The 24,148-nt window shown below is 45.1% G+C and overlaps 1 protein-coding gene across 1 annotated transcript in view; it reads left to right on the top strand.

The window, feature by feature from the left end:
- Positions 1–24,148, top strand: part of LOC139539417 (netrin receptor DCC-like) — a 622,169-nt gene that overhangs the window by 296,109 nt on the left and 301,912 nt on the right. Inside the window, exons 6-7 of the mRNA XM_071342360.1 lie at positions 4,229–4,383; positions 6,197–6,317. Coding sequence (XP_071198461.1) covers positions 4,229–4,383; positions 6,197–6,317 — 276 coding nt within the window. The remainder of the gene's footprint in view (positions 1–4,228; positions 4,384–6,196; positions 6,318–24,148) is intronic.

Below are 24,148 nucleotides of genomic sequence, written 5' to 3'. Positions count from 1 at the left end.
CTTGTCTGGTAGGTTCGGGTCACTGGGCAGTTCGCGGCTGTGCTTCCCTTAGTAGTCTGTAATAGTTTGCAAGCCCTGCCACATCCGACGAGCATCAGAGCCGGTGTAGTACGAAATCATTATAGATTTAATAGTGCAATAAACCACAGATAATGCTTCACCCACACTAATGACATATTCATACCCACTGTAGTCACTACACAGACAAACAGAGACATATTGATTCCCACTGTAGTCACTACACAGACATACTTAAACTATATCGACGATCACGCTTTAAAGTAAGAACCAGATGCAGACTGTGTCGAAGTAACAACGTTTATTACAACAACAGGGGCAGGCAAAGGACAGGTCAAGGTCAGGCAGGGGTCAATAATCCAGAGTAGTGTGGTTAAGATACAGGACGGCAGGCAGGGTCAGGGTCAGGTCAGGCAGAAATGATCAAAACCGGGAAAACTAGAAAACAGGAACTTTAGACAAGATAGGAGCAAGGGGGAAAACCGCTGGTAGGTTCTACGAACAAAATGACCTGGCAACAGGCAAACAGAGAACACAGGTATAAATACACAGGGATAATGGGGAAGATGGGTGACACCTGGAGGGGGGTGGAGACAATCACAAAGACAGGTGAAACAGAACAGGGCGTGACATCAACAATATAAACAATTTATAGGAAAATGTTTTGGTTCTCACCTCTGTAAATTTTTATACTTGCCTAAAATGAAATATGTTCATTATTAATTAAAGGATCATGATCGATTAATTTGCATACTGGAGGAAACTGCTATAGTGCTGGTTGCTAGCCTGAGGTTACTGGAGGACACTGCTATAGTGCAGGTTGACATTCTGAGGATTCTGGGCAGTTTCTTTCTGTCTGTAATACAGACTAAACCATATGAAACTAGACGCTATTTCATCACAGTTTAATACTGGCTTTAATATTTGCTTTTGTTTATATCACTAAAGACAGATAAACAGTATGATTAAGAAGGACTTACTATATCATAGATCATTTTGGAGACTCTCTTCACAGACTTCTATTATATTATTGATTGTATGTTTGTTTATTCCATGTGTAACTCTGTGTTGTTGTTTGTGTCGAACTGCTTTGATTTATCTTGGCCAGGTCGCAGTTGTAAATGAGAACTTGTTCTCAACTAGCCTACCTGGTTAAATAAAAGGTGAAATAAAATATAAAATAAATCAACTTGACTGGCCCAGATGAGGGAGACATCAAATCATTGCATCTAACCTACACTGTACGGGATGAGTTTCTGTATGTTGTATAGTAGATTTAGCAGGTTCACATTTGTCTACGCTGTTCATTTTGGGCAGGTGCTGTTCTGTGAATATGGCATCTTCTTCTGGTCCTATTTACCATAATAATATATCCCTGGCTTGTTCAAAATCTGACTGAGATCTATTCAGAGGAGCTCACTGCTTATCCTCAGGAGGATTCACATCACATTGTTGTTTAACATGCTGCTATTATTTATTATTGCCACATTTTCATCACTCAGAGACAGATGGGTGTGTTGGAGAAATGGACGGTAGCATCATAACATATCTCACTGTCATAGGGTGTCTGAGGAAGTCTGGCTGTCATAGGGTGTCTGAGGAAGTCTGACTGTCATAGGGTGTCTGAGGAGGTCTGACTGTCATAGGGTGTCTGAGGAAGTATGACTGTCATAGGGTGTCTGAGGAAGTCTGACTGCCATAAGGGTGTCTGAGGAAGTCTGACTGTCATAGGGTGTCTGAGGAAGTCTGACTGTCATAGGGTGTCTGAGGAAGTCTGACTGTCATAGGGTGTCTGAGGAAGTCTGACTTCATAGGGTGTCTGAGGAAGTCTGACTGTCATAGGGTGTCTGAGGAAGTCTGGCTGTCATAGGGTGTCTGAGGAAGTCTGACTGCCATAGTGTGTCTGAGGAATTCTCACTGTCATAGGGTGTCTGAGGAAGTCTGACTCTCATAGGGTGTCTGAGGAAGTCTGACTGTCATAGGGTGTCTGAGGAAGTCTGACTCTCATAGGGTGTCTGAGGAAGTCTGACTGTCATAGGGTGTCTGAGGAAGTCTGACTCTCATAGGGTGTCTGAGGAAGTCTGACTGTCATAGGGTGTCTGAGAAAGTCTGACTCTCATAGGGTGTCTGAGGAAGTCTGACTGTCATAGGGTGTCTGAGGAAGTCTGACTCTCATAGGGTGTCTGAGGAAGTCTGACTGCCGTAGGGTGTCTGAGGAAGTCTGACTGTCATAGGGTGTCTGAGGAAGTCTGACTGTCATAGGGTGTCTGAGAGAGTCTGACTCTCATAGGGTGTCTGAGGAAGTCTGACTGTCATAGGGTGTCTGAGAAAGTCTGACTCTCATAGGGTGTCTGAGGAAGTCTGACTGCCGTAGGGTGTCTGAGGAAGTCTGACTGTCATAGGGTGTCTGAGGAAGTCTGACTGCCGTAGGGTGTCTGAGGAAGTCTGACTGTCATAGGGTGTCTGCAGCAGTGGCGATTTTAGCATATAAATCTTGGTGGGGCAAAAAGAAATGTCAGCAGAAGATACTTGACCCCTCAAACCAATACAGAAACTGACCCCTCAAACCAATACAGAAACTGACCCCTTCATCCAACACAGAAACTGACCCCTTCATCCAACACAGAAACTGACCCCTCAAACCTACACAGAAACTGACCCCTTCATCCAACACAGAAACTGACCCCTCAATCCAATACAGAAACTGACCCCTTCATCCAACACAGAAACTGACCCCTCAATCCAATACAGAAACTGACCCCTTCAATCCAACACAGAAACTGACCCCTCAATCCAACACAGAAACTGACCCCTCAATCCAACACAGAAACTGACCCCTCAAATCCCAGATACACATTCATGAGTTCTTCTTGTCATAAAAATGAACACATTGGAAACCGGATTCAAAAACATTTTTCCGGGTCAGACTTATGCTAACTGTTGATATTTGTACAAACGACACTATGTCAAGAGAGCAGACCGGTGTGGGCTGCCTGATAATCAAAGATTAGAGTCCACACAAAACAAAATAAAAGGCTCCAACACATGTAATAACTGACTATATAGTAGCATCAATAGCTACCTTTATAGTAGCATCAATAGCTACCTTTATAGTAGCATCAATAGCTACCTTTATAGTAGCATTAATAGCTACCTTTATAGTAGCATCAATAGCTACCTTTATAGTAGCATCAATAGCTACCTTTATAGTAGCATCAATAGCTACCTTTATAGTAGCATCAATAGCTACCTTTATAGTAGCATCAATAGCTACCTTTATAGTAGCATTAATAGCTAGCTTTATAGTAGCATCAATAGCTACCTTTATAGTAGCATCACTAGCTAGCTTTATAGTAACATCAATAGCTACCTTTATAGTAGCATCAATAGCTACCTTTATAGTAGCATCAATAGCTACCTTTATAGTAGCATCAATAGCTAGCTGTATATTATTTTTACATTTACATTTACATTTTAGTCATTTAGCAGACGCTCTTATCCAGAGCGACTTACAGTAGAGTGCATACATTTTATTACATTTTTTTTTTTACATACTGAGACAAGGATATCCCTACCGGCCAAACCCTCCCTACCGGCCAAACCCTCCCTAACCCGGACGACGCTATGCCAATTGTGCGTCGCCCCACGGATCTCCCGGTTGCGGCCGGCTGCGACAGAGCCTGGGCGCGAACCCAGCCCAGCCTGGGCGCGAACCCAGAGACTCTGGTGGCGCAGCTAGCACTGCGATGCAGTGCCCTAGACCACTGCGCATCCCGGGAATCCTTATTATCAATAACTAGCTTTATAGTATTATCACTAACTAGCTTTATAGTAGCATTAATAACTACCTTTATAGTAGCATCAATAGCTCCTTTATAGTACCATTAATAGCTACCTTTATAGTAGCATCAATAGCTAGCTTTATAGTAGCATCAATAGCTACCTTTATAGTACCATTAATAGCTACCTTTATAGTAGCATTAATAGCTAGCTTTATAGTAGCATTAATAGCTAGCTTCATAGTATTATCAATAACTACGTATAATTCTAATCCTAACCCTAACCAACAACTACACACAGAAGTCTAAACCTCTACCTACGTATAATTCTAACCCTCACCGTAACCCATCTCTCTCTCTCCACAGTGTCTGAACTACCCCACCAACACCAGTATGTCTAACCCTAACCCTGTATCCCTCTCTCTCTACAGTGCCACCCCAGTTCCTGAACTACCCCACCAACACGTATTCCTACGAGAGTACGGATATGGAGCTGGAGTGTGCTGTAACGGGGAACCCTCCTCCTACGGTGCACTGGATGAAGAACGGAGAGGAGGTCATCCCCAGTGACTACTTCCAGATTGTTGTACGTCACGTAGAACACTGTGTGTGTGTGTGTGTGTGTGTGTGTGTGTGTGTGTGTGTGTGTGTGTGTGTGTGTGTGTGTGTGTGTGTGTGTGTGTGTGTGTGTGTGTGTGTGTGTGTGTGTGTGTGGGGTTGTAAACCATGTCAACCATATAATGTCAAGCACATACCCAGTGACTACATCCAGATGGTTGTAAATCACACAAGACACAAGATCATGAACACCACTCTGATGACCTTATAGGGGGTACTATAGGGGGTACTATTGGGGTACTATAGGGGGTACTATAGGGGGTACTATAGGGGTACTGTAGGGGGTACTAGGTAGGCTGGGCACCAAACTAAGAGCCAACGTATAGTTCAAACCCTAATAGTCTAACTATGTAGAAGTCAACTCAAAGATGTGACCATTTCAATAATCGATGACACATAGCTTTTGATCCAGATTGCGTAGAAAGAAGACACAGCCTTTACTTTTCTATGGTAGCCCTGTCGTAGAAACAGCACCCCGTTCCCTTCCTGACGTAGATACAGCACCCCGTTCCCTTCCTGTTGTAGATACAGCACCCTGTTCCCTTCCTGTTGTAGATACAGCACCGTGTTCCCTTCCTGTTGTCATAGATACAGCACCCTGTTCCCTTCCTGTTGTAGATACAGCACCCTGTTCCCTTCCTGTTGTAGATACAGCACCCTGTTCCCTTCCTGCTGTAGATACAGCACCCTGTTCCCTTCCTGTTGTAGATACAGCACCCTGTTCCCTTCCTGTTGTAGATACAGCACCCTGTTCCCTTCCTGACGTAGATACAGCACCCTGTTCCCTTCCTGTTGTAGATACAGCACCCTGTTCCCTTCCTGTTGTAGATACAGCACCCTGTTCCCTTCCTGCTGTAGATACAGCACCCTGTTCCCGTCCTGTCGTAGATACAGCACCCTGTTCCCTTCCTGTTGTAGATACAGCACCCTGTTCCCGTCCTGTTGTAGATACAGCACCCTGTTCCCTTCCTGCTGTAGATACAGCACCCTGTTCCCTTCCTGTTGTAGATACAGCACCCCGTTCCCTTCCTGTTGTAGATACAGCACCCTGTTCCCTTCCTGTTGTAGATACAGCACCCTGTTCCCTTCCTGTTGTAGATACAGCACCCTGTTCCCTTCCTGTTGTAGATACAGCACCCTGTTCCCTTCCTGTTGTAGATACAGCACCCTGTTCCCTTCCTGTTGTAGATACAGCACCCTGTTCCCTTCCTGTTGTAGATACAGAACCCTGTTCCCTTCCTGTTGTAGATACAGCACCCTGTTCCCTTCCTGTTGTAGATACAGCACCCTGTTCCCTTCCTGACGTAGATACAGCACCCTGTTCCCTTCCTGTTGTAGATACAGCACCCTGTTCCCTTCCTGTTGTAGATACAGCACCCTGTTCCCTTCCTGTTGTAGATACAGCACCCTGTTCCCTTCCTGTTGTAGATACAGCACCCTGTTCCCTTCCTGTTGTAGATACAGCACCCCGTTCCCTTCCAGACGTAACATACTGCCGTCTATTAGGCTCCCGGGTGGCACAGCGGTCTAAGGCACTGCGTTTCAGTGCTAGAGACGTCACTACAGACCCTGGTTTGATCCTGGGATGTGTCACAACCGGGCCGTGATTGGGAGTCCCATAGGGCGGCGCACATTTGGCTGAGCGTCGTCCGTGTTTGGCCGGGGGGGGTAGAACGTCATTGTAAAAAAATAAGAATTTGTTCTTAACCGACTTGCCCAGTTAAATAAAGGTTGAATTAAAATTGTTAAAAAAAATAACTGTGTTGTACCTTCCTCTTTAGGATGGCAGTAACCTTCAGATTCTTGGTCTGGTGAAGTCCGATGAAGGTTTCTATCAGTGTGTGGCTGAGAATGAAGCAGGGAACGCCCAGGCTATGGCCCAGCTCATACTGAGAGAGCCAGGTAAGAGACAGACCTCACCAGGACAAGCCAAACTAAGGCTTTTCTTGTCTTCTCTGTCTGTGTCTCAGCTCACCTTCTCTCTCTCTCTCATCTTAATGTCTCTCTCAGCTCACCTTCTCTTTCTCTCTCAGCTTAATGTCTCTCTCAGCTCACCTTCTCTCTCTCTGTCAGCTTAATGTCTCTCTCAGCTCACCTTCTCTCTCTCTCATCTTAATGTCTCTCTCATCTCCACCTATCTCTCTCTCAGCTTAACTGTCCCGTTTATTCCATTCCAGCCATTACAATGAGCCTGTCCTCCTATATCTCTTCCTACCAGCCTTCTCTGGTCCTCAACAACACACAACCCATACCTCCACCCCCGCCCCCTCCCTCCTCACTAACAAACCCCAGCCTTTCCTCTTCTTCCTCACCTTCCTCACCTTCCACACCTCCACCACTCATCCACTCCTCACCCTCCATCTGCTGGAAGGTCATGGGATAGGTCAGGGGTCAGACTTTAGCCAAGCTTAACCAGGATTCCTGCTAGGTGCGTCAGAGGTTTCCTACCGCAGACGACAAAACGCCAGATGTTTAAAGTGACGGAATGTCACTTGGCAAAGTAGAGACAGATGTGGGGCGTGTGTATGGTGTCCAGATGAAGGACCCATATTACGACAGCGTCAGAGTCAGAAGGACTCATCAGTGTGACACCAACTGAGGCTTTCCTGTTTCTCTGTGACACAGCGTCTTTGGCTGGCCGATAAAAATATCAGGAATAGAGGGGACTTCAAGTCAATGTAATTGGGGCTTTGGGGCTTCTGGGAATTCTATTCTTTCAGATGTCAGTGGGAGAATGACTCAGTGATGTTGTTGATTTATTTTGAGATTCACACGCAAAGTTGTTACTCAACAGATAAGGGTAACATTTTCAATGTCTGTAATTATGTTTTTGAGCCAGGCTCAGAGTTGGGTCATAGCACCACAAACTCCAATCTGTTCAACTCCTAACTGTTCAACTCCTATCTGTCAACTCCTATCTGTTCAACTCCTATCTGTTCAACTCCTAAATGTTCAAATTCTATCTGTTCAACTCCTAACTGTTCAACATCTATCTGTTCAACTCCTATCTGTTCAACTCCTAACTGTTCAACTCCTAACTGTTCAACATCTATCTGTTCAACTCCTAACTGTTCAACTCCTAACTGTTCAACATCTATCTGTTCAACTCCTATCTGTTCAACTCCTAACTGTTCAACATCTATCTGTTCAACTCCTATCTGTTCAACTCCTAACTGTTCAACTCCTAACTGTTCAACTCCTATCTGTTCAACTCCTATCTGTTCAACTCCTAACTGTTCAAATTCTATCTGTTCAACTCCTAACTGTTCAACATCTATCTGTTCAACTCCTATCTGTTCAACTCCTAACTGTTCAACTCCTAACTGTTCAACATCTATCTGTTCAACTCCTATCTGTTCAACTCCTAACTGTTCAACTCCTAACTGTTCAACATCTATCTGTTCAACTCCTATCTGTTCAACTCCTAACTGTTCAACTCCTATCTGTTCAACTCCTAACTGTTCAACTCCTATCTGTTCAACTCCTATCTGTTCAACTCCTATCTGTTCAACTCCTATCTGTTCAACTCCTATCTGTTCAACTCCTATTTGGATATATTAGATTGTTTCTGCAAGGACTCTAATTATCATTATGGGTCTGGACCATGCTAGTAGGAAAAGGAATGTCAGTGCCATTGATGTGTGTGGGTGTGTGTGTGTGTGTGTGTGTGTGTGTGTGTGTGTGTGTGTGTGTGTGTGTGTGTGTGTGTGTGTGTGTGTGTGTGTGTGTGTGTGTGTGTGTGTGTGTGTGTGTGTGTGTGTGTGTGTGTGTGTGTGTGTGTGTGTGTGTGTGTGTGTGTGTGTGTCCAAGCAAAAGGCTTAGTGCCATTGATGCATACTGTATGTGTCCAAGCAAAAGGCAACCCCGCCCCCCACCCCCACAGTACTACTCCGTTACCCTAATTCCTACTTTTTAAATCCAGATTGGTGTCATTTTAGAGCAGGGATCATCAACTAGATTCAGCCACAGACTGATTTTCTTCTTGCGCGGATGTTCAGGGGAGCCGGAACATAATTACAAATCATCTGTAGACTGCAAACTGACCGCAAGAAGCCCCAACAGATATAATATTTATTAACTAAAACATCATAATTTCAAACCTTGCTTATATTTGTTTACTTTACATATACCGTATCTCTCTATTATGCGTGGGAAAACTTCGGAACAGAACAGACTAACAGACTAAAATTAATATCACTTGGAAATTAATTTCTGGTGTTTTTACAGTCGTCTGTGTAATAAAATAGTTTTTTTTTTACATATACAGTGGGGAGAACAAGTATTTGATACACTGCCAATTTTGCAGGTTTTCCTACTTACAAAGCATGTAGAGGTCTGTAATTTTTATCATAGGTACACTTCAACTGTGAGAGGCGGAATCTTAAACAAAAATCCAGAAAATCACATTGTATGATTTTTAAGTAATTAATTTGCATTTTATTGCATGACATAAGTATTTGATACATCCGAAAAGCAGAACTTAATATTTGGTACAGAAGCCTTTGTTTGCAATTACAGAGATCATACGTTTCCTGTAGTTCTTGACCAGGTTTGCACACACTGCAGCAGGGATTTTGGCCCACTCCTCCATACAGATCTTCTCCAGATCCTTCAGGTTTCGGGGCTGTCGCTGGGCAATACGGACTTTCAGCTCCCTCCAAAGATTTTCTATTGGGTTCAGGTCTGGAGACTGGCTAGGCCACTCCAGGACCTTGAGATGCTTCTTACGGAGCCACTCCTTAGTTGCCCTGGCTGTGTGTTTCGGGTTGTTGTCATGCTGGAAGACCCAGCCACGACCCATCTTCAATGCTTTTACTGAGGGAAGGAGGTTGTTGGCCAAGATCTCGCGATACATGGCCCCATCCATCCTCCCCTCAATACGGTGCAGTCGTCCTGTCCCCTTTGCAGAAAAGCATCCCCAAAGAATGATGTTTCCACGTCCAGGCTTCACGGTTGGGATGGTGTTCTTGGGGTTGTACTCATCCTTCTTCTTCCTCCAAACACGGCGAGTGGAGTTTAGACCAAAAAGCTCTATTTTTGTCTCATCAGACCACATGACCTTCTCCCATTCCTCCTCTGGATCATCCAGATGGTCATTGGCAATTTTCAGACGGGCCTGGACATGCGCTGGCTTGAGCAGGGGGACCTTGCGTGCACTGCAGGATTTTAATCCATGACGGCGTAGTGTGTTACTAATGGTTTACTTTGAGACTGTGGTCCCAGCTCTCTTCAGGTCATTGACCAGGTCCTGCCGTGTAGTTCTGGGCTAATCCCTCACCTTCCTCATGATCATTGATGCCCCACGAGGTGAGATATTGCATGGAGCCCCAGACCGAGGGTGATTGACCGTCATCTTGAACTTCTTCCATTTTCTAATAATTGCGCCAACAGTTGTTGCCTTCTCACCAAGCTGCTTGCCTATTGTCCTGTAGCCCATCCCAGCCTTGTGCAGGTCTACAATTTTATCCCTGATGTCCTTACACAGCTCTCTGGTCTTGGCCATTGTGGAGAGGTTGGAGTCTGTTTGATTGAGTGTGTGGACAGGTGTCTTTTTTACAGGTAACGAGTTCAAACAGGTGCAGTTAATACAGGTAATGAGTGGAGAACAGGAGGGCTTCTTAAAGAAAAACTAACAGGTCTGTGAGAGCCGGAATTCTTACTGGTTGGTAGGTGATCAAATACTTATGTCATGCAATAAAATGCAAATTAATTACTTAAAAATCATACAATGTGATTTTCTGGATTTTTGTTTTAGATTCCGTCTCTCACAGTTGAAGTGTACCTATGATAAAAAATTACAGACCTCTACATGTTTTGTAAGTAGGAAAACCTGCAAAATTGGCAGTGTATCAAATACTTGTTCTCCCCACTGTATATCGTAAATACATTTTCTACATTCCCTTTCTGTCGTAAATATGTTACCCTGTTCCCTTCCTGTTGTAGATACAGCACCCCGTTCCCTTCCTGTTGTAGATACAGCACCCCGTTCCCTTCCTGTTGTAGATACAGCACCCCGTTCCCTTCCTGTCGTAGATACAGCACCATGTTCCCTTCCTGTTGTAGATACAGCACCCTGTTCCCTTCCTGACGTAGATACAGCACCCCGTTCCCTTCCTGTCGTAGATACAGCACCCTGTTCCCTTCCTGTTATAGATACAGCACCCCGTTCCCTTCCTGTTGTAGATACAGCACCTTGTTCCCTTCCTGTTGTAGATACAGCACCCTGTTCCCTTCCTGTTGTAGATACAGCACCCTGTTCCCTTCCTGTTGTAGATACAGCACCCTGTTCCCTTCCTGTTGTAGATACAGCACCCTGTTCCCTTCCTGTTGTAGATACATCACCCCGTTCCCTTCCTGTTGTAGATACATCACCCCGTTCCCTTCCTGTTGTAGATACAGCACCCCGTTCCCTTCCTGTTGTAGATACAGCACCCCGTTCCCTTCCTGTTGTAGATACAGCACCCCGTTCCCTTCCTGTTGTAGATACAGCACCCTGTTCCCTTCCTGTCGTAGATACAGCACCCCGTTCCCTTCCTGACGTAGATACAGCACCCTGTTCCCTTCCTGTTGTAGATACAGCACCCCGTTCCCTTCCTGTTGTAGATACAGCACCCGTTCCCTTCCTGCTGTAGATACAGCACCATGTTCCCTTCCTGTTGTAGATACAGCACCCCGTTCCCTTCCTGTTGTAGATACAGCACCCTGTTCCCTTCCTGTTGTAGATACAGCGCCATGTTCCCTTCCTGTTGTAGATACAGCACCCCGTTCCCTTCCTGTTGTAGATACAGCACCCCGTTCCCTTCCTGCTGTAGATACAGCACCCCGTTCCCTTCCTGTTGTAGATACAGCACCCCGTTCCCTTCCTGTTGTAGATACAGCACCATGTTCCCTTCCTGTTGTAGATACAGCACCCCGTTCCCTTCCTGTTGTAGATACAGCACCCTGTTCCCTTCCTGTTGTAGATACAGCACCCCGTTCCCTTCCTGTTGTAGATACAGCACCATGTTCCCTTCCTGTTGTAGATACAGCACCCTGTTCCCTTCCTGTTGTAGATACAGCACCATGTTCCCTTCCTGTTGTAGATACAACACCCTGTTCCCTTCCTGACGTAGATACAGCACCCTGTTCCCTTCCTGACGTAGATACAGCACCCTGTTCCCTTCCTGTCGTAGATACAGCACCATGTTCCCTTCCTGTTGTAGATACAGCACCCTGTTCCCTTCCTGTTGTAGATACAGCACGCTGTACCTTTCCTGACGTAGATTCAGCACCCTGTTCCCTTCCTGTTGTCATAGATACAGCACTCTGTTCCCTTCCTGTTGTAGATACAGCACCCTGTTTCCTTCCTGTTGTCATAGATACAGCACCCTGTTCCCTTCCTGTTGTCATAGATACAGCACCCTGTTCCCTTCCTGTTGTAGATACAGCACCCTGTTCCCTTCCTTTTGTAGATACAGCACCCTGTTCCCTTCCTGTTGTAGATACAGCACCCCGTTCCCTTCCTGACGTAGATACAGCACCCTGTTCCCTTCCTGTTGTAGATACAGCACCCTGTTCCCTTCCTGTTGTAGATACAGCACCCTGTTCCCTTCCTTTTGTAGATACAGCACCCTGTTCCCTTCCTGTTGTAGATACAGCACCCCGTTCCCTTCCTGACGTAGATACAGCACCCTGTTCCCTTCCTGTTGTAGATACAGCACCCCGTTCCCTTCCTGACGTAGATACAGCACCCTGTTCCCTTCCTGTTGTAGATACAGCACCCTGTTCCCTTCCTGTTGTAGATACAGCACCCCGTTCCCTTCCTGTTGTAGATACAGCACCTCGTTCTCTTCCTGACGTAGATACAGCACCCCGTTCCCTTCCTGACGTAGATACAGCACCATGTTCCCTTCCCACCACCTGACCTCACAGCTGGAGTGGTGTCTGCCACCGTGTTTGCTGGGTAACATCAGCCGCCATACATGTACCTGCAGGGGAACATCTGTGAGAGCAGACCTGTCCTGTCTCCCTGCATCACACACTGTCTGTTCTCCCAACGTCTTGTTGGACTTCATTCAATTAGACGGCCTCCCTCTGGTATTCTCAGTAGTGGTGTGCTCCGACATGATGTCTATGTGTATGTGTGTGTGTGTGTTTGTGTGTGTGTGTGTGTGTGTCTGTGTCTGTTCCCATGTGCCTGTGTGTGTGTGTGTGTGTGCGTGTGTGTGTCGCAGGTAACTGAATCTCAGACTAAACTCACTATGCAACCTGGAAACAGCAGTACTATTATATTACTGCACTAGCTATAAAGTAGCTACTGTATAAACACGTTTGTTCCTGCCAAGGCTGCAGCTACTCTTCCTGGGGTTTATTATGGATCCTCATTAGTCCCTGCCAAGGCAGCAGCTACTCTTCCTAGGGTTTATTATGTATACCCATTAGTTCCTGCCAAGGCAGCAGCTACTCTTCCTGGGGTTTATTATGGATCCCCATTAGTTCCTGCCAAGGCAGCAGCTACTCTTCCTGGGGTTTATTATGGATCCCCATTAGTTCCTGCCAAGGCAGCAGCTACTCTTCTTGGGGTTTATTATGGATCCCCATTAGTTCCTGCCAAGGCAGCAGCTACTCTTCCTGGGGTTTATTATGGATCCCCATTAGTTCCTGCCAAGGCAGCAGCTACTCTTCCTGGGGTTTATTATGGATCCCCATTAGTTCCTGCCAAGGCAGCAGCTACTCTTCCTGGGGTTTATTATGGATCCTCATTAGTTCCTGCCAAGGCAGCAGCTACTCTTCTTGGAGTTTATTATGGATCACCATTAGTTCCTGTCTAGGCAGCAGCTACTCTTCCTGGGGTGTATTATGGATCCCCATTAGTTCCTGCCAAGGCAGCAGCTACTCTTCCTGGGGTTTATTATGGATCACCATTAGTTCCTACCAAGGCAGCAGCTACTCTTCCTGGGGTTTATTATGGATCCCCATTAGTTCCTGCCAAGGCAGCAGCTACTCTTCCTGGGGTTTATTATGGATCCCCATTAGTTCCTGCCAAGGCAGCAGCTACTCTTCCTGGGGTTTATTATGGATCCCCATTAGTTCCTGCCAAGGCAGCAGCTACTCTTCCTGGGGTTTATTATGGATCCCCATTAGTTCCTGCCAAGGCAGCAGCTACTCTTCCTGGGGTTTATTATGGATCCCCATGAGTTCCTGCCAAGGCAGCAGCTACTCTTCCTGGGGTTTATTATGGATCTCCATTAGTTCCTGTTGCCAAGCCAGCAGATACATTGGGGTCGAGCAAAATGAAGGCAGTTTATACAATTAAAAAAAACATTACAATACATTCCCAACAGAATTCAGAAGACATTAAGTTTGTGTCCTCAGGCCCCTACTATACTACCACAAATCTACGATACATTACGTGTGTGTCCTCAGGCCCCTACTATAATACCACAAATCTACAATACATTAAGTGTGTGTCCTCAGGCCCCTACTCTACTACCACATATCTACAACACATTAAGTGTGTGTCCTCAGGCCCCTACTATACTACCACATATCTACAACACATTAAGTGTGTGTCCTCAGGCCCCTACTCTACAACCACATATCTACAACACATTAAGTGTGTGTCCTCTGGCCCCTACTCTACTACCACATATCTACAACACATTAAGTGTGTGTCCTCAGGCCCCTACTCTACTACCACAAATCTACAACACAAAATCAATTTCTACTTGTGTGTGGAGTTCGTATGTTATCATGTGGGTGTGTATGCGTGTGTATTCGTGTGTCTGTACCTGTGTGTGTGTCTCTTCACAGTCCACGTGCCGTGCCGTGAGTTGCCATGAAGTGTATTTTTATCTGCTTTTTAAATCTGATTCTACTGCTGCTTCAGTTACCTGATGTGGAATATAGTTCCATGTAGTCATGGCTCTATGTAGTACTGTGCGCCTTCCATAGTCTGTTCTGGACTTGGGGACTGTGAAGAGACCTCTGGTGGCATGTCTTGGTGGGGTATGCATGGGTGTCCGAGCTGTGTGCCAGTAGTTTAGACAGACAGCTTGGTGCATTCAACATGTCAATACCTCTCATAAATACAAGTAGTTATGAAGTCAATCTCTCCTCCACTTTGAGCCATGAGAGATTGACATACATATGATTAATGTTAGCTCTTTAAGGCCCAGCTGTGCTGCCCTGTTCTGAGCCAATTGTAAAGTTCCTCTTTGTGGCACCTGACCACGCGACTGAACAGTAGTCCAGGTGCGACAAAACCAGGGTCTGTAGGACCTGCCTTGTTGATAGTGTTGTTAAAAAGGTAGAGACTAGGGCCTGTAGGACCTGCCTTGTTGATAGTGTTGTTAAGAAGGTAGAAACTAGGGCCTGTAGGACCTGCCTTGTTGATAGTGTTGTTAAGAAGGTAGAAACTAGGGCCTGTAGGACCTGCCTTGTTGATAGTGTTGTTAAGAAGGTAGAGCAGCGCTTTATTATGGACAGACTTCTCCCCATCTTAGCTACTGTTGTATCAATATGTTTTGACCATGACAGTTTACATTCCAGTGTTACTCCAAGCAGTTTAGTCACCTCAACTTGCTCAATTTCCACATTATTTATTAAAAGATCGAGTTAAGGTTTAAGGTTTAGTGAATGATTTGTCCCGGATACAATGCTTTTAGTTTTTTAAATATCTATGACTAACTTATTTCTTGCCACCCATTCTGAAACTGTCTCCATCTCTTTGTTAAGTGTTGATTTGATTTAATTTGCTGTGGCAGCTGACATCAGCAGTATATATGGACACACAGACTTTACTCAAAGCCAGTGGCAGGTCATTAGTCAAGATTTTTTTTTAAATGAAGGGGCCTAGACAGCTGCCCTGGAGATTGCCTGACTCTACCTGGATTACGTAATAAATGTGTCAAGTGCAGCATCTGGTTGCTCCTCATTAAACACCACAGACGAGCAAATACTCTTTATATCTTCAACATAGGAATCGCTACAAAACTTATTATATGACCTCATGCACTATATTAGATGTGACTGTGCCTCAATGGCTTTGATACTTGTTTTTCTGTCGTAATTCTCAGGGAGGGTTGTGGGACATGGGGTTGTTAACCTATAGTTTCACAATACAATTCTTGTTTACTCTCCTTTTCTCACAAAGGTATAATTTAATCAACATGACATTAATTTGATGAGGAATGTATCATTAAGGAAGTATTTAAACAAGAAGTAAAAGAGGGAATCAATTAAGAACCACACCGGGGGACTCCAGCCCTGTTACAGTCTTAATCTGTGTCTGGGAAACTATAGATTATCCAAGAGAAAAGAGATTTTCCTTCTTTCCTTTTTTTTTAATCACTGCTCAAACAATGTGCTCTGGGTGTCGTCAGTGAGGGCCTCCCCAGAGCCTTAGCTGGGAACAGCAGGAACAGCACAGATGGCTGAGAAAACTGAAAGTGTGCGTCCCAAACGGCAGCCTATTTGTTATAGCGTACTACTTTTGATCAGACCACTATGGTCCTTCGTGGAAAAAGTCATGCAATCTAAGGGAATATGGTGCCGTTTGTGACACAGCCAAAGTCTCACAGAAGCAACAGAAAACAGAGCAGAGGAACCAGAGAAGGTCAGACTGACAGTTGGAGTCAGAAACCCCTCGTTACAGTCACCACGGGAACCCCTAGCAACTAGAGCCCGACAGATGTATCGGTTGACCAATATTTTTGGCCGATATTAGACTTTCACGTATGTATTTGTATCTGCGTTTAATCCGTCCCAAAAAGGACCGATATAGAATGCAGAGAAAACAGTCGAAAAAAAGGCTGTTTTTCATAGAATTTGACGTTCTGTTTTGCAATTCATTATTTGTCCTGAAGACAGGGTTGCCAGGTGTAGCTAAAATGTCTAACGCAATGACCCCTGAAAACTCGCCCACAAGGCCTAAAAACTAACACAAAATAATTTGTCACAGCAAGAGAGGAGTTGCCACATTTGTCCAGTAAACCGTTATTTCCCATAATGTTATCGAGCGAATTAAGGAGAATCGACTTCATTTGAACAACGTAGGCTAAGAAGCTAACTTTGGGTTTTCCATCAAAATAACAATTCTTATAAATCGCCCTTATTAAACTCTCCAGATCATTTTCCATCAATGGATGTCATGCTAGCGTCTCATTTCGTGGAAAAGTCCACAATGAAACTGATATTAAATGTGGAGAATGATACATTTGCGATAGAGCTGTGACCACGAACACAATTGATAACTTCCAATTTAATTAACTAAACATGGCCATTAATAATTGCCTAACAACACAAGGCTACAACAACAAACGGAAGTTATAGGCTATTTTTATTCAATCCGTTTGTCAGCTCCATGTAGGCTACACAAGTGACACATATTTGATTTGCAATTGACTTCATTTTTTAACATACAGTATTTATTGTATCAGATGGTAGGCTACAGTAGCCTACAATGGCATATAAATGAATAGCTGACACGATGGCCAACAGATGCAAATGTAGTCTTGTCATTCTCCATATTTAATGTCATTTTCATTGTCGACTTTAACCATAACACAAAGCACGCAAGGGAGTTCCATAACTTCTGCAGAACATGTCCAGTCGCGTAGCGCTCCAAACCCGAGAACTCATCATGAGTAAAACCCTTCGCTTAAATAAGGTTATCCATGACAAAAGTCGACATTAGAATGCAATTTATTGTTAAACCACCTCTGAGCAAACGTATCTAAAGAGCTCTAGTGCGCCTAAAGTCGTTTTACAATATTTTGTCGCCGTTATATAAATTCTAGCGCGTTAATATTTTTTTATGGAAAAAAAGTGTCTCCATAATGACCAATCTAAAATAAGTTGTTACGACGTCTCTGTGACTCAGCTTCAGCCAGTGCTTTCTCAACGCGCCCACACCCCTCCGGTCCTCTCCTCCACTACTCACTCACTCAGTAACAGCAGCAGCAGGTCACGGTGAAATGTAAAAATGTTTTAAGGGAAATGCCATGACTGCCGCGTTCCAATTTAGAAGTAGTCCAAAAAAAAACACCGCCTGCGACCAAAACATTTTCACCCGTGACAACGTTTTCAAAGTAGCCCAATTGTCAGAAAAAAAAAATCGAAAATGGCAACACTGCCTGAAGAGGGTGATCTTTACATGGCTATAAGCCTATCTTGCCTTGACGCGTTACAGTAAGGCTGGACACAGTCAGTTAACGCAACTACACCAGTCGGAAAAGAGAGTGAATTACTGTGAATTAACTGTTACTGCTTCTACGGTGAGTGCTGAGGAGATAGAAGCTTGCCAGCTTCATAAAAGTGGCAACAAATGTGCACTGGCCATAATACTGTTAGGTGGCGTGTCAAGGTAGGGTGTCTGGTGTCATTTTACTAATGACATACCACTGACTTTAAAGTAAAGTAATGGTGTCTATGTATGCGGAAATCTCAACACTATACACTTCAGCTGTGAAAATAAGGTGATTTTTTTTTTAGCTGCTACAACAACTGAAATGACTGCAACACTCAACAAAGAGCTGCAGTTAGTTTCAGAATGGGTGGCAAGGAATAAGCCCTAAATATTTCTAATTTAAAAGCATTGTATTTGGAACAAAACACCCACTAAACCCTAAACCTCAACTAAATCTACTAATGAAAAATGTGGAAATTGATCAAGTTGAGATGACTAAACTGTTTGGAGTAACACTGGAATGTAAGCTGTCATGGTCAAAACATATTGGTACAACAGTAGCTAAGATGGGGAGAAGTCTGTCTATAATAAAGTGATGCTCTACCTTCTTAACAACACTATAAACAAGGCAGGTCCTACAGGCCCTAGTTTCTACCTTCTTAACAACACTATCAACAAGGCAGGTCCTACAGGCCCTGGTTTCTACCTTCTTAACAACACTATCAACAAGGCAGGTCCTACAGGCCCTAGTTTTGTCACACCTGGACTACTGTTCAGTCGTGTTGTCAGGTGCCACAAAAAAGGACTTAGGAAAATTGCAATTGGCTCAGAACAGGGCAGCACGGCTGGCCCTTGGATGTACACAGAGAGTTAATATTAATAATATGCATGTCAATCTCTCCTGGCTGAAAGTGGAGGAGAGATTGACATCATCACTACTTTTATTTATGAGAGGTATTGACATGTTGAATGCACCGAGCTGTCTGTCAAAACTACTGACACACAGCTCAGACACCCATGCATACCCCACAAGACATGCCACAAGAGGTCTCTTCACAGTCCCCAAGTCCAGAACAGACTATGGGAGGCGCACAGTACTACATAGAGCCATGACTACATGGAACTCTATTCTACATCAGGCAACTGATGCAGCAGTGAAAATTGATTTAAAAAACAGATAAAAATACACCTCATGGAACAGCGGGGACTGTGAAGAGACACAAACATTGGCACAGACGCGTGCATACACACACACACACACACACACACACACACACACACACACACACACACACACACACACACACACACACACACACACACACACACACACACACACACACACACACACACACACACACACACACACACACACACACACACACACACACACACACACACACACATTCCTTTACACTTGTGTGTAAAAGGTAGTTGTTGTGAAATTGTTAGATTACTTGTTAGATATTACTGCACGGTCGGAACTAGAAGCACAAGCATTTCGCTGCACTCAAATTAACATCTGCTAACTATGTGTATGTAACCAATACAATTTGATTTGATTTGAGACACACACACGATAACATATACACAAACAACAAACAATGGATGCTAAGGCCACATGTAAAACACGTGCCATGCTAAGAATGTTCAACTCTGTGGTAACCAGGGATGCAACTTTGGTTTTAGAAGTACTTTATATTTATTATTATTATATATATATATATTTTTTTTAATAGTCCAAACAGCCTACCCGACCGCTCGGAGGCGTCCGCATGGTCCTAAACCACACCGATGCCTCGTTTGTATCACATTCCAATGATAACACTGGGGGGGGGGGGCAACAATACCATTTCAGGGGGGACTGGGGAGGCAACAATACCATTTCAGAGGGGGACTGGGGGGGGACAATACCATTTCAGAGGGGGACTGGGGGGGGACAATACCATTTCAGGGGGGGACTGGGGGGGGGGGGGGGGGGGGGGCAACAATACCATTTCAGGGGGGGACTGGGGGGGACAATACCATTTCAGGGGGGGACTGGGGGGGGGGGGCAACAATACCATTTTAGGAGGGGACTGGGGGGGGACAATACCATTTCAGAGGGGGACTGGGGGGGCAACAATACAAAAAGTCTGCTTAATGGTCCTCACAACCCTGAAAGTGTTGATTGCGTTTATTCAATCTACACACTGTGTTAAAACGTTGCACCCCTGATGGTAACGTTAACGTTATAGCCATTAGAGAAGCCCGCGAAATCGGTTGTGTTACATATAATGCATGAGGAGGTGTGGTATATGGCCAATATACCACGGCTAAAGACTGCTCTTATGCACGACACAACGTATCCCACAGCCCTTAGCCGGGGGTTATTAGCCATATACCACAACCCCCCCCCAGGTGCCTTATTGCTATGTTATAAACTGGTTACCAACGTAATTAGAGCAGTAAGAATACATGTTTTGTCATACCCGTGGTATACGATCTGATATACCACGGCTGTCAGCCAATCAGCATTCAGGGCTCGAACCACCCAGTTTATAATTGCTGTTTTGTAAAGGGTATTCCTCAAGCTCTGTTATCCAAATGTTTTCAGAGACCAAAATAAAATGATCAGAGCAGGTTACAAAGTAGCGTTGTCGTAGCTACGTTTTGATGTATGGTTTGTCACTTGTCAGGGACCGGCTCCAATTTCCTGTTTCGTCATCCCCATCTAGCCAGCTGTGTGAGACTACTTCATTTGGGTTTGAGTGTATTTTATTTTTACAGGGACAGTGCACATTAATCAACGTTTCAGTAAAAGTGCCGGTTTTAGCCAGCCGGCTAATTTTCAACCGTAGTCTCTGGGCAGGTTATTAAAAACAATTACAATACAGACAATTAATGAGCAGTGAGCACACGCAGAGCAACATAGGACAAGCAAGACATAGCATACAGACAGAGCAACATAGGACAAGCAAGACGAGGCATACAGACAGAGCAACATAGGACAAGCAAGACGAGGCATACAGACAGAGCAACATAGAACAAGCAAGACGTAGCATACAGACAGAGCAACATAGAACAAGTAAGACGTAGCATACAGACAGAGCAACATAGGACAAGCAAGACGAGGCATACAGACAGAGCAACATAGAACAAGTAAGACGTAGCATACAGACAGAGCAACATGGCACAAAAAGCAACAAGACATGCAATCCAGCGTCTTTGGGACATCCCTAACGCTAAACACAAACCTTAACCCTTACCTAACCCGAACCATAACCCTAACCATACATAACCATAGGTAACCATTTTAAATTTCAACTTCATCCCAAGGATCCCGGATAGCAATGACCATTCACAGAGGCAACGTTTGGGAGGAGAGTCAGGGCTGTGGTGGTACATTTTGTAATGTATGTTTTTCGCGTCCCAAATGCCACTCTATTCTCTATGTAGTGTACCTCTTTGGACCAGGACCCATAGGGCTCTATATGGACTATATAGGTAATAGGCAGTTCATTCATTCGTTATTGTTTCCTTTGAAAGACGGGAGGATGGATCTATCTTCAATACTCTAGGCTTGTTGTTTCTCTCAGACGTGTGCTGACGGTGCATAACACAGCTTTAGAGAGAGAACACACACACATCCTCTCTCTAGCTCTCTCTCCCTCGCTCTAGCTCTCTCTAGCTCTCTCTCCCTCGCTCTAGCTCTCTCTAGCTCTCTCTCCCTCGCTCTAGCTCTCTCTAGCTCTCTCTCCCTCGCTCTAGCTCTCTCTCCCTCGCTCTAGCTCTCTCTCCCTAGCTCTAGCTCTCTCTCCCTCGCTCTAGCTCTCTCTTTCTCTCTCTGGTTCTCTCTCGCTCTCTCTGGTTCTCTCTCGCTCTCTCTGGTTCTCTCTCCCTCTCTCTGGTTCTCTCTCGCTCTCTCTGGTTCTCTCTCCCTCTCTCTGGCTCTCTCTGGCTCTCTCTCCCTCTCTCTGGTTCTCTCTCCCTCTCTCTAGCTCTCTCTCCCTCTCTCTCTCTCTCTCTCTCCCTCTCTCTTGCTCCCTCGCCCTCTCTCTGGTTCTCTCTAGCTCTCTCTAGCTCTCTCTCACTCTCTCTGGCTCTCTCTCGCTCTCTCTCCCTCTCTCTAGCTCTCTCTCCATCTCTCTAGCTCTGTCTCTCTCTCTCTCTAGTTCTCTCTGTCTATCTCACTGTATCACTCTCATTCTCTCTAGCTCACTCTTGCTCTCTTTCTTTAGCTCTCTCTCTCTCTCTCTCTCTCTCTCTCTCTCTCTCTCTAGCTCTCTCTCTCTCTCTGTCTCTCTCTCTCTCTCTCTCTCTCTCTAGCTCACTGTCTCTCTCTAGCTCACTGTCTCTCTCTCTCTCTCTCGTTTTCTCTAGCTCTCTCTCTCTCTCTCTCTAGCTCACTGTCTCTCTCTCTCTCATTTTCTCTAGCTCTCTCTTTCTCTCTCTCTCTAGCTCACTGTCTCTCTCTCTCTCTAGCTCACTGTCTCTTTCTCTCTCTCTCTCTTCATCCCTGGCTGGCAGACCCATTTTAAAAGCTGACACGTCTGCTGGAGGCTGAATCTGCCTGTCGCACTCCAACGGATCCAACACAGGCACAAGACGGATGGAGGGGTGGAGAGAGAGAAAGCGTGATAGATGGAGTTAGAGAGAGAGGGATGGAGAGAGAGGGGAGAAAGGAGATAATACAGGGGAGGGAGGGAGGCAGGGAGGGAGGGAGGATACCGGCACCTGATAACAATAACAGTTAGAGCTCCTGATCCGGCCTTTGGGGAGCCAGTTCAGGTTTTCTGTGTGACATCGCTGCAGATAGCATGAGTGCTGTGAGGACTATAAAACACTACTCTATGGCCCAGCACACTGAGAGATGGAGAGAGACCTACAGTACCTACCTACCTAGCCAGCCAGCCAGCCAGCCAGCCAGCCAGCCAGCCTAGAGCCGGGTCTGCCTACAAGTTATGGAACATCTGCTCTTGTAGTATAGAAGCCTCCACTTCTATGTCAAAGAAATAATAAAACACTACAGTATACTGCAATCTGCAAAAACACTACAGTATGTAAACCATAGTAAATATATTATAGTACTTGTTTTGTGTGTGTGTGTGTACAGTTTGATTGCCAGTGGAACCATGACAACATGCCCACGTCAACGACAGTCAGGAATACAGTGACAGACGCTTCCAGCAGCATCTGTTGTACTACCTGTTGAGGTGCACCAGTGTGTCTGTGTGTTGTATTACCTGTTGAGGTGTACCAGTGTGTCTGTGTGTTGTACTTCCTGTTGAGGTGTACCAGTGTGTCTGTGTGTTGTACTACCTGTTGAGGTGTGTCTGTGTGTTGTACTACCTGTTGAGGTGCACCAGTGTGTCTGTGTGTTGTATTACCTGTTGAGGTGTACCAGTGTGTATGTGTGTTGTACTTCCTGTTGAGGTGTACCAGTGTGTCTGTGTGTTGTACTACCTGTTGAGGTGTGTCTGTGTGTTGTACTTCCTGTTGAGGTGTACCGGTGTGTCTGTGTGTTGTATTACCTGTTGAGGTGTGTCTGTGTGTTGTACTACCGGTTGAGGTGTGTCTGTGTGTTGTACTACCTGTTGAGGTGTGTCTGTGTGTTGTACTACCTGTTGAGGTGCACCAGTGTGTCTGTGTGTTGTACTTCCTGTTGAGGTGTGTCTGTGTGTTGTACTACCTGTTGAGGTGTACCGGTGTGTCTGTGTGTTGTATTACCTGTTGAGGTGTACCAGTGTGTCTGTGTGTTGTACTTCCTGTTGAGGTGTGTCTGTGTGTTGTACTACCTGTTGAGGTGTGTCTGTGTGTTGTACTACCTGTTGAGGTGTGTCTGTGTGTTATATTACCTGTTGAGGTGTGTCTGTGTGTTGTACTTCCTGTTGAGGTGTACCAGTGTGTCTGTGTGTTGTATTACCTGTTGAGGTGCACCAGTGTGTCTGTGTGTTGTACTTCCTGTTGAGGTGTACCGGTGTGTCTGTGTGTTGTATTACCTGTTGAGGTGTACCAGTGTGTCTGTGTGTTGTACTTCCTGTTGAGGTGTGTCTGTGTGTTGTACTACCTGTTGAGGTGTGTCTGTGTGTTGTACTACCTGTTGAGGTGTGTATGTGTGTTGTATTACCTGTTGAGGTGTGTATGTGTGTTGTATTACCTGTTGAGGTGTGTCTGTGTGTTGTATTACCTGTTGAGGTGTACCAGTGTGTCTGTGTGTTGTACTTCCTGTTGAGGTGTACCAGTGTGTCTGTGTGTTGTACTACCTGTTGAGGTGTACCAGTGTGTCTGTGTGTTGTATTACCTGTTGAGGTGTACCAGTGTGTCTGTGTGTTGTACTTCCTGTTGAGGTGTACCGGTGTGTCTGTGTGTTGTACTACCTGTTGAGGTGTGTCTGTGTGTTGTACTACCTGTTGAGGTGTGTCTGTGTGTTGTACTACCTGTTGAGGTGCACCAGTGTGTCTGTGTGTTGTATTACCTGTTGAGGTGTACCAGTGTGTCTGTGTGTTGTATTACCTGTTGAGGTGTACCAGTGTGTCTGTGTGTTGTACTTCCTGTTGAGGTGTACCGGTGTGTCTGTGTGTTG

This window comes from Salvelinus alpinus, chromosome 1 (genome assembly GCF_045679555.1).
Source record: "Salvelinus alpinus chromosome 1, SLU_Salpinus.1, whole genome shotgun sequence".
In the NCBI taxonomy this organism is placed as follows: domain Eukaryota; kingdom Metazoa; phylum Chordata; class Actinopteri; order Salmoniformes; family Salmonidae; genus Salvelinus; species Salvelinus alpinus.
This window is presented reverse-complemented; position numbering and strand designations above follow the sequence as displayed.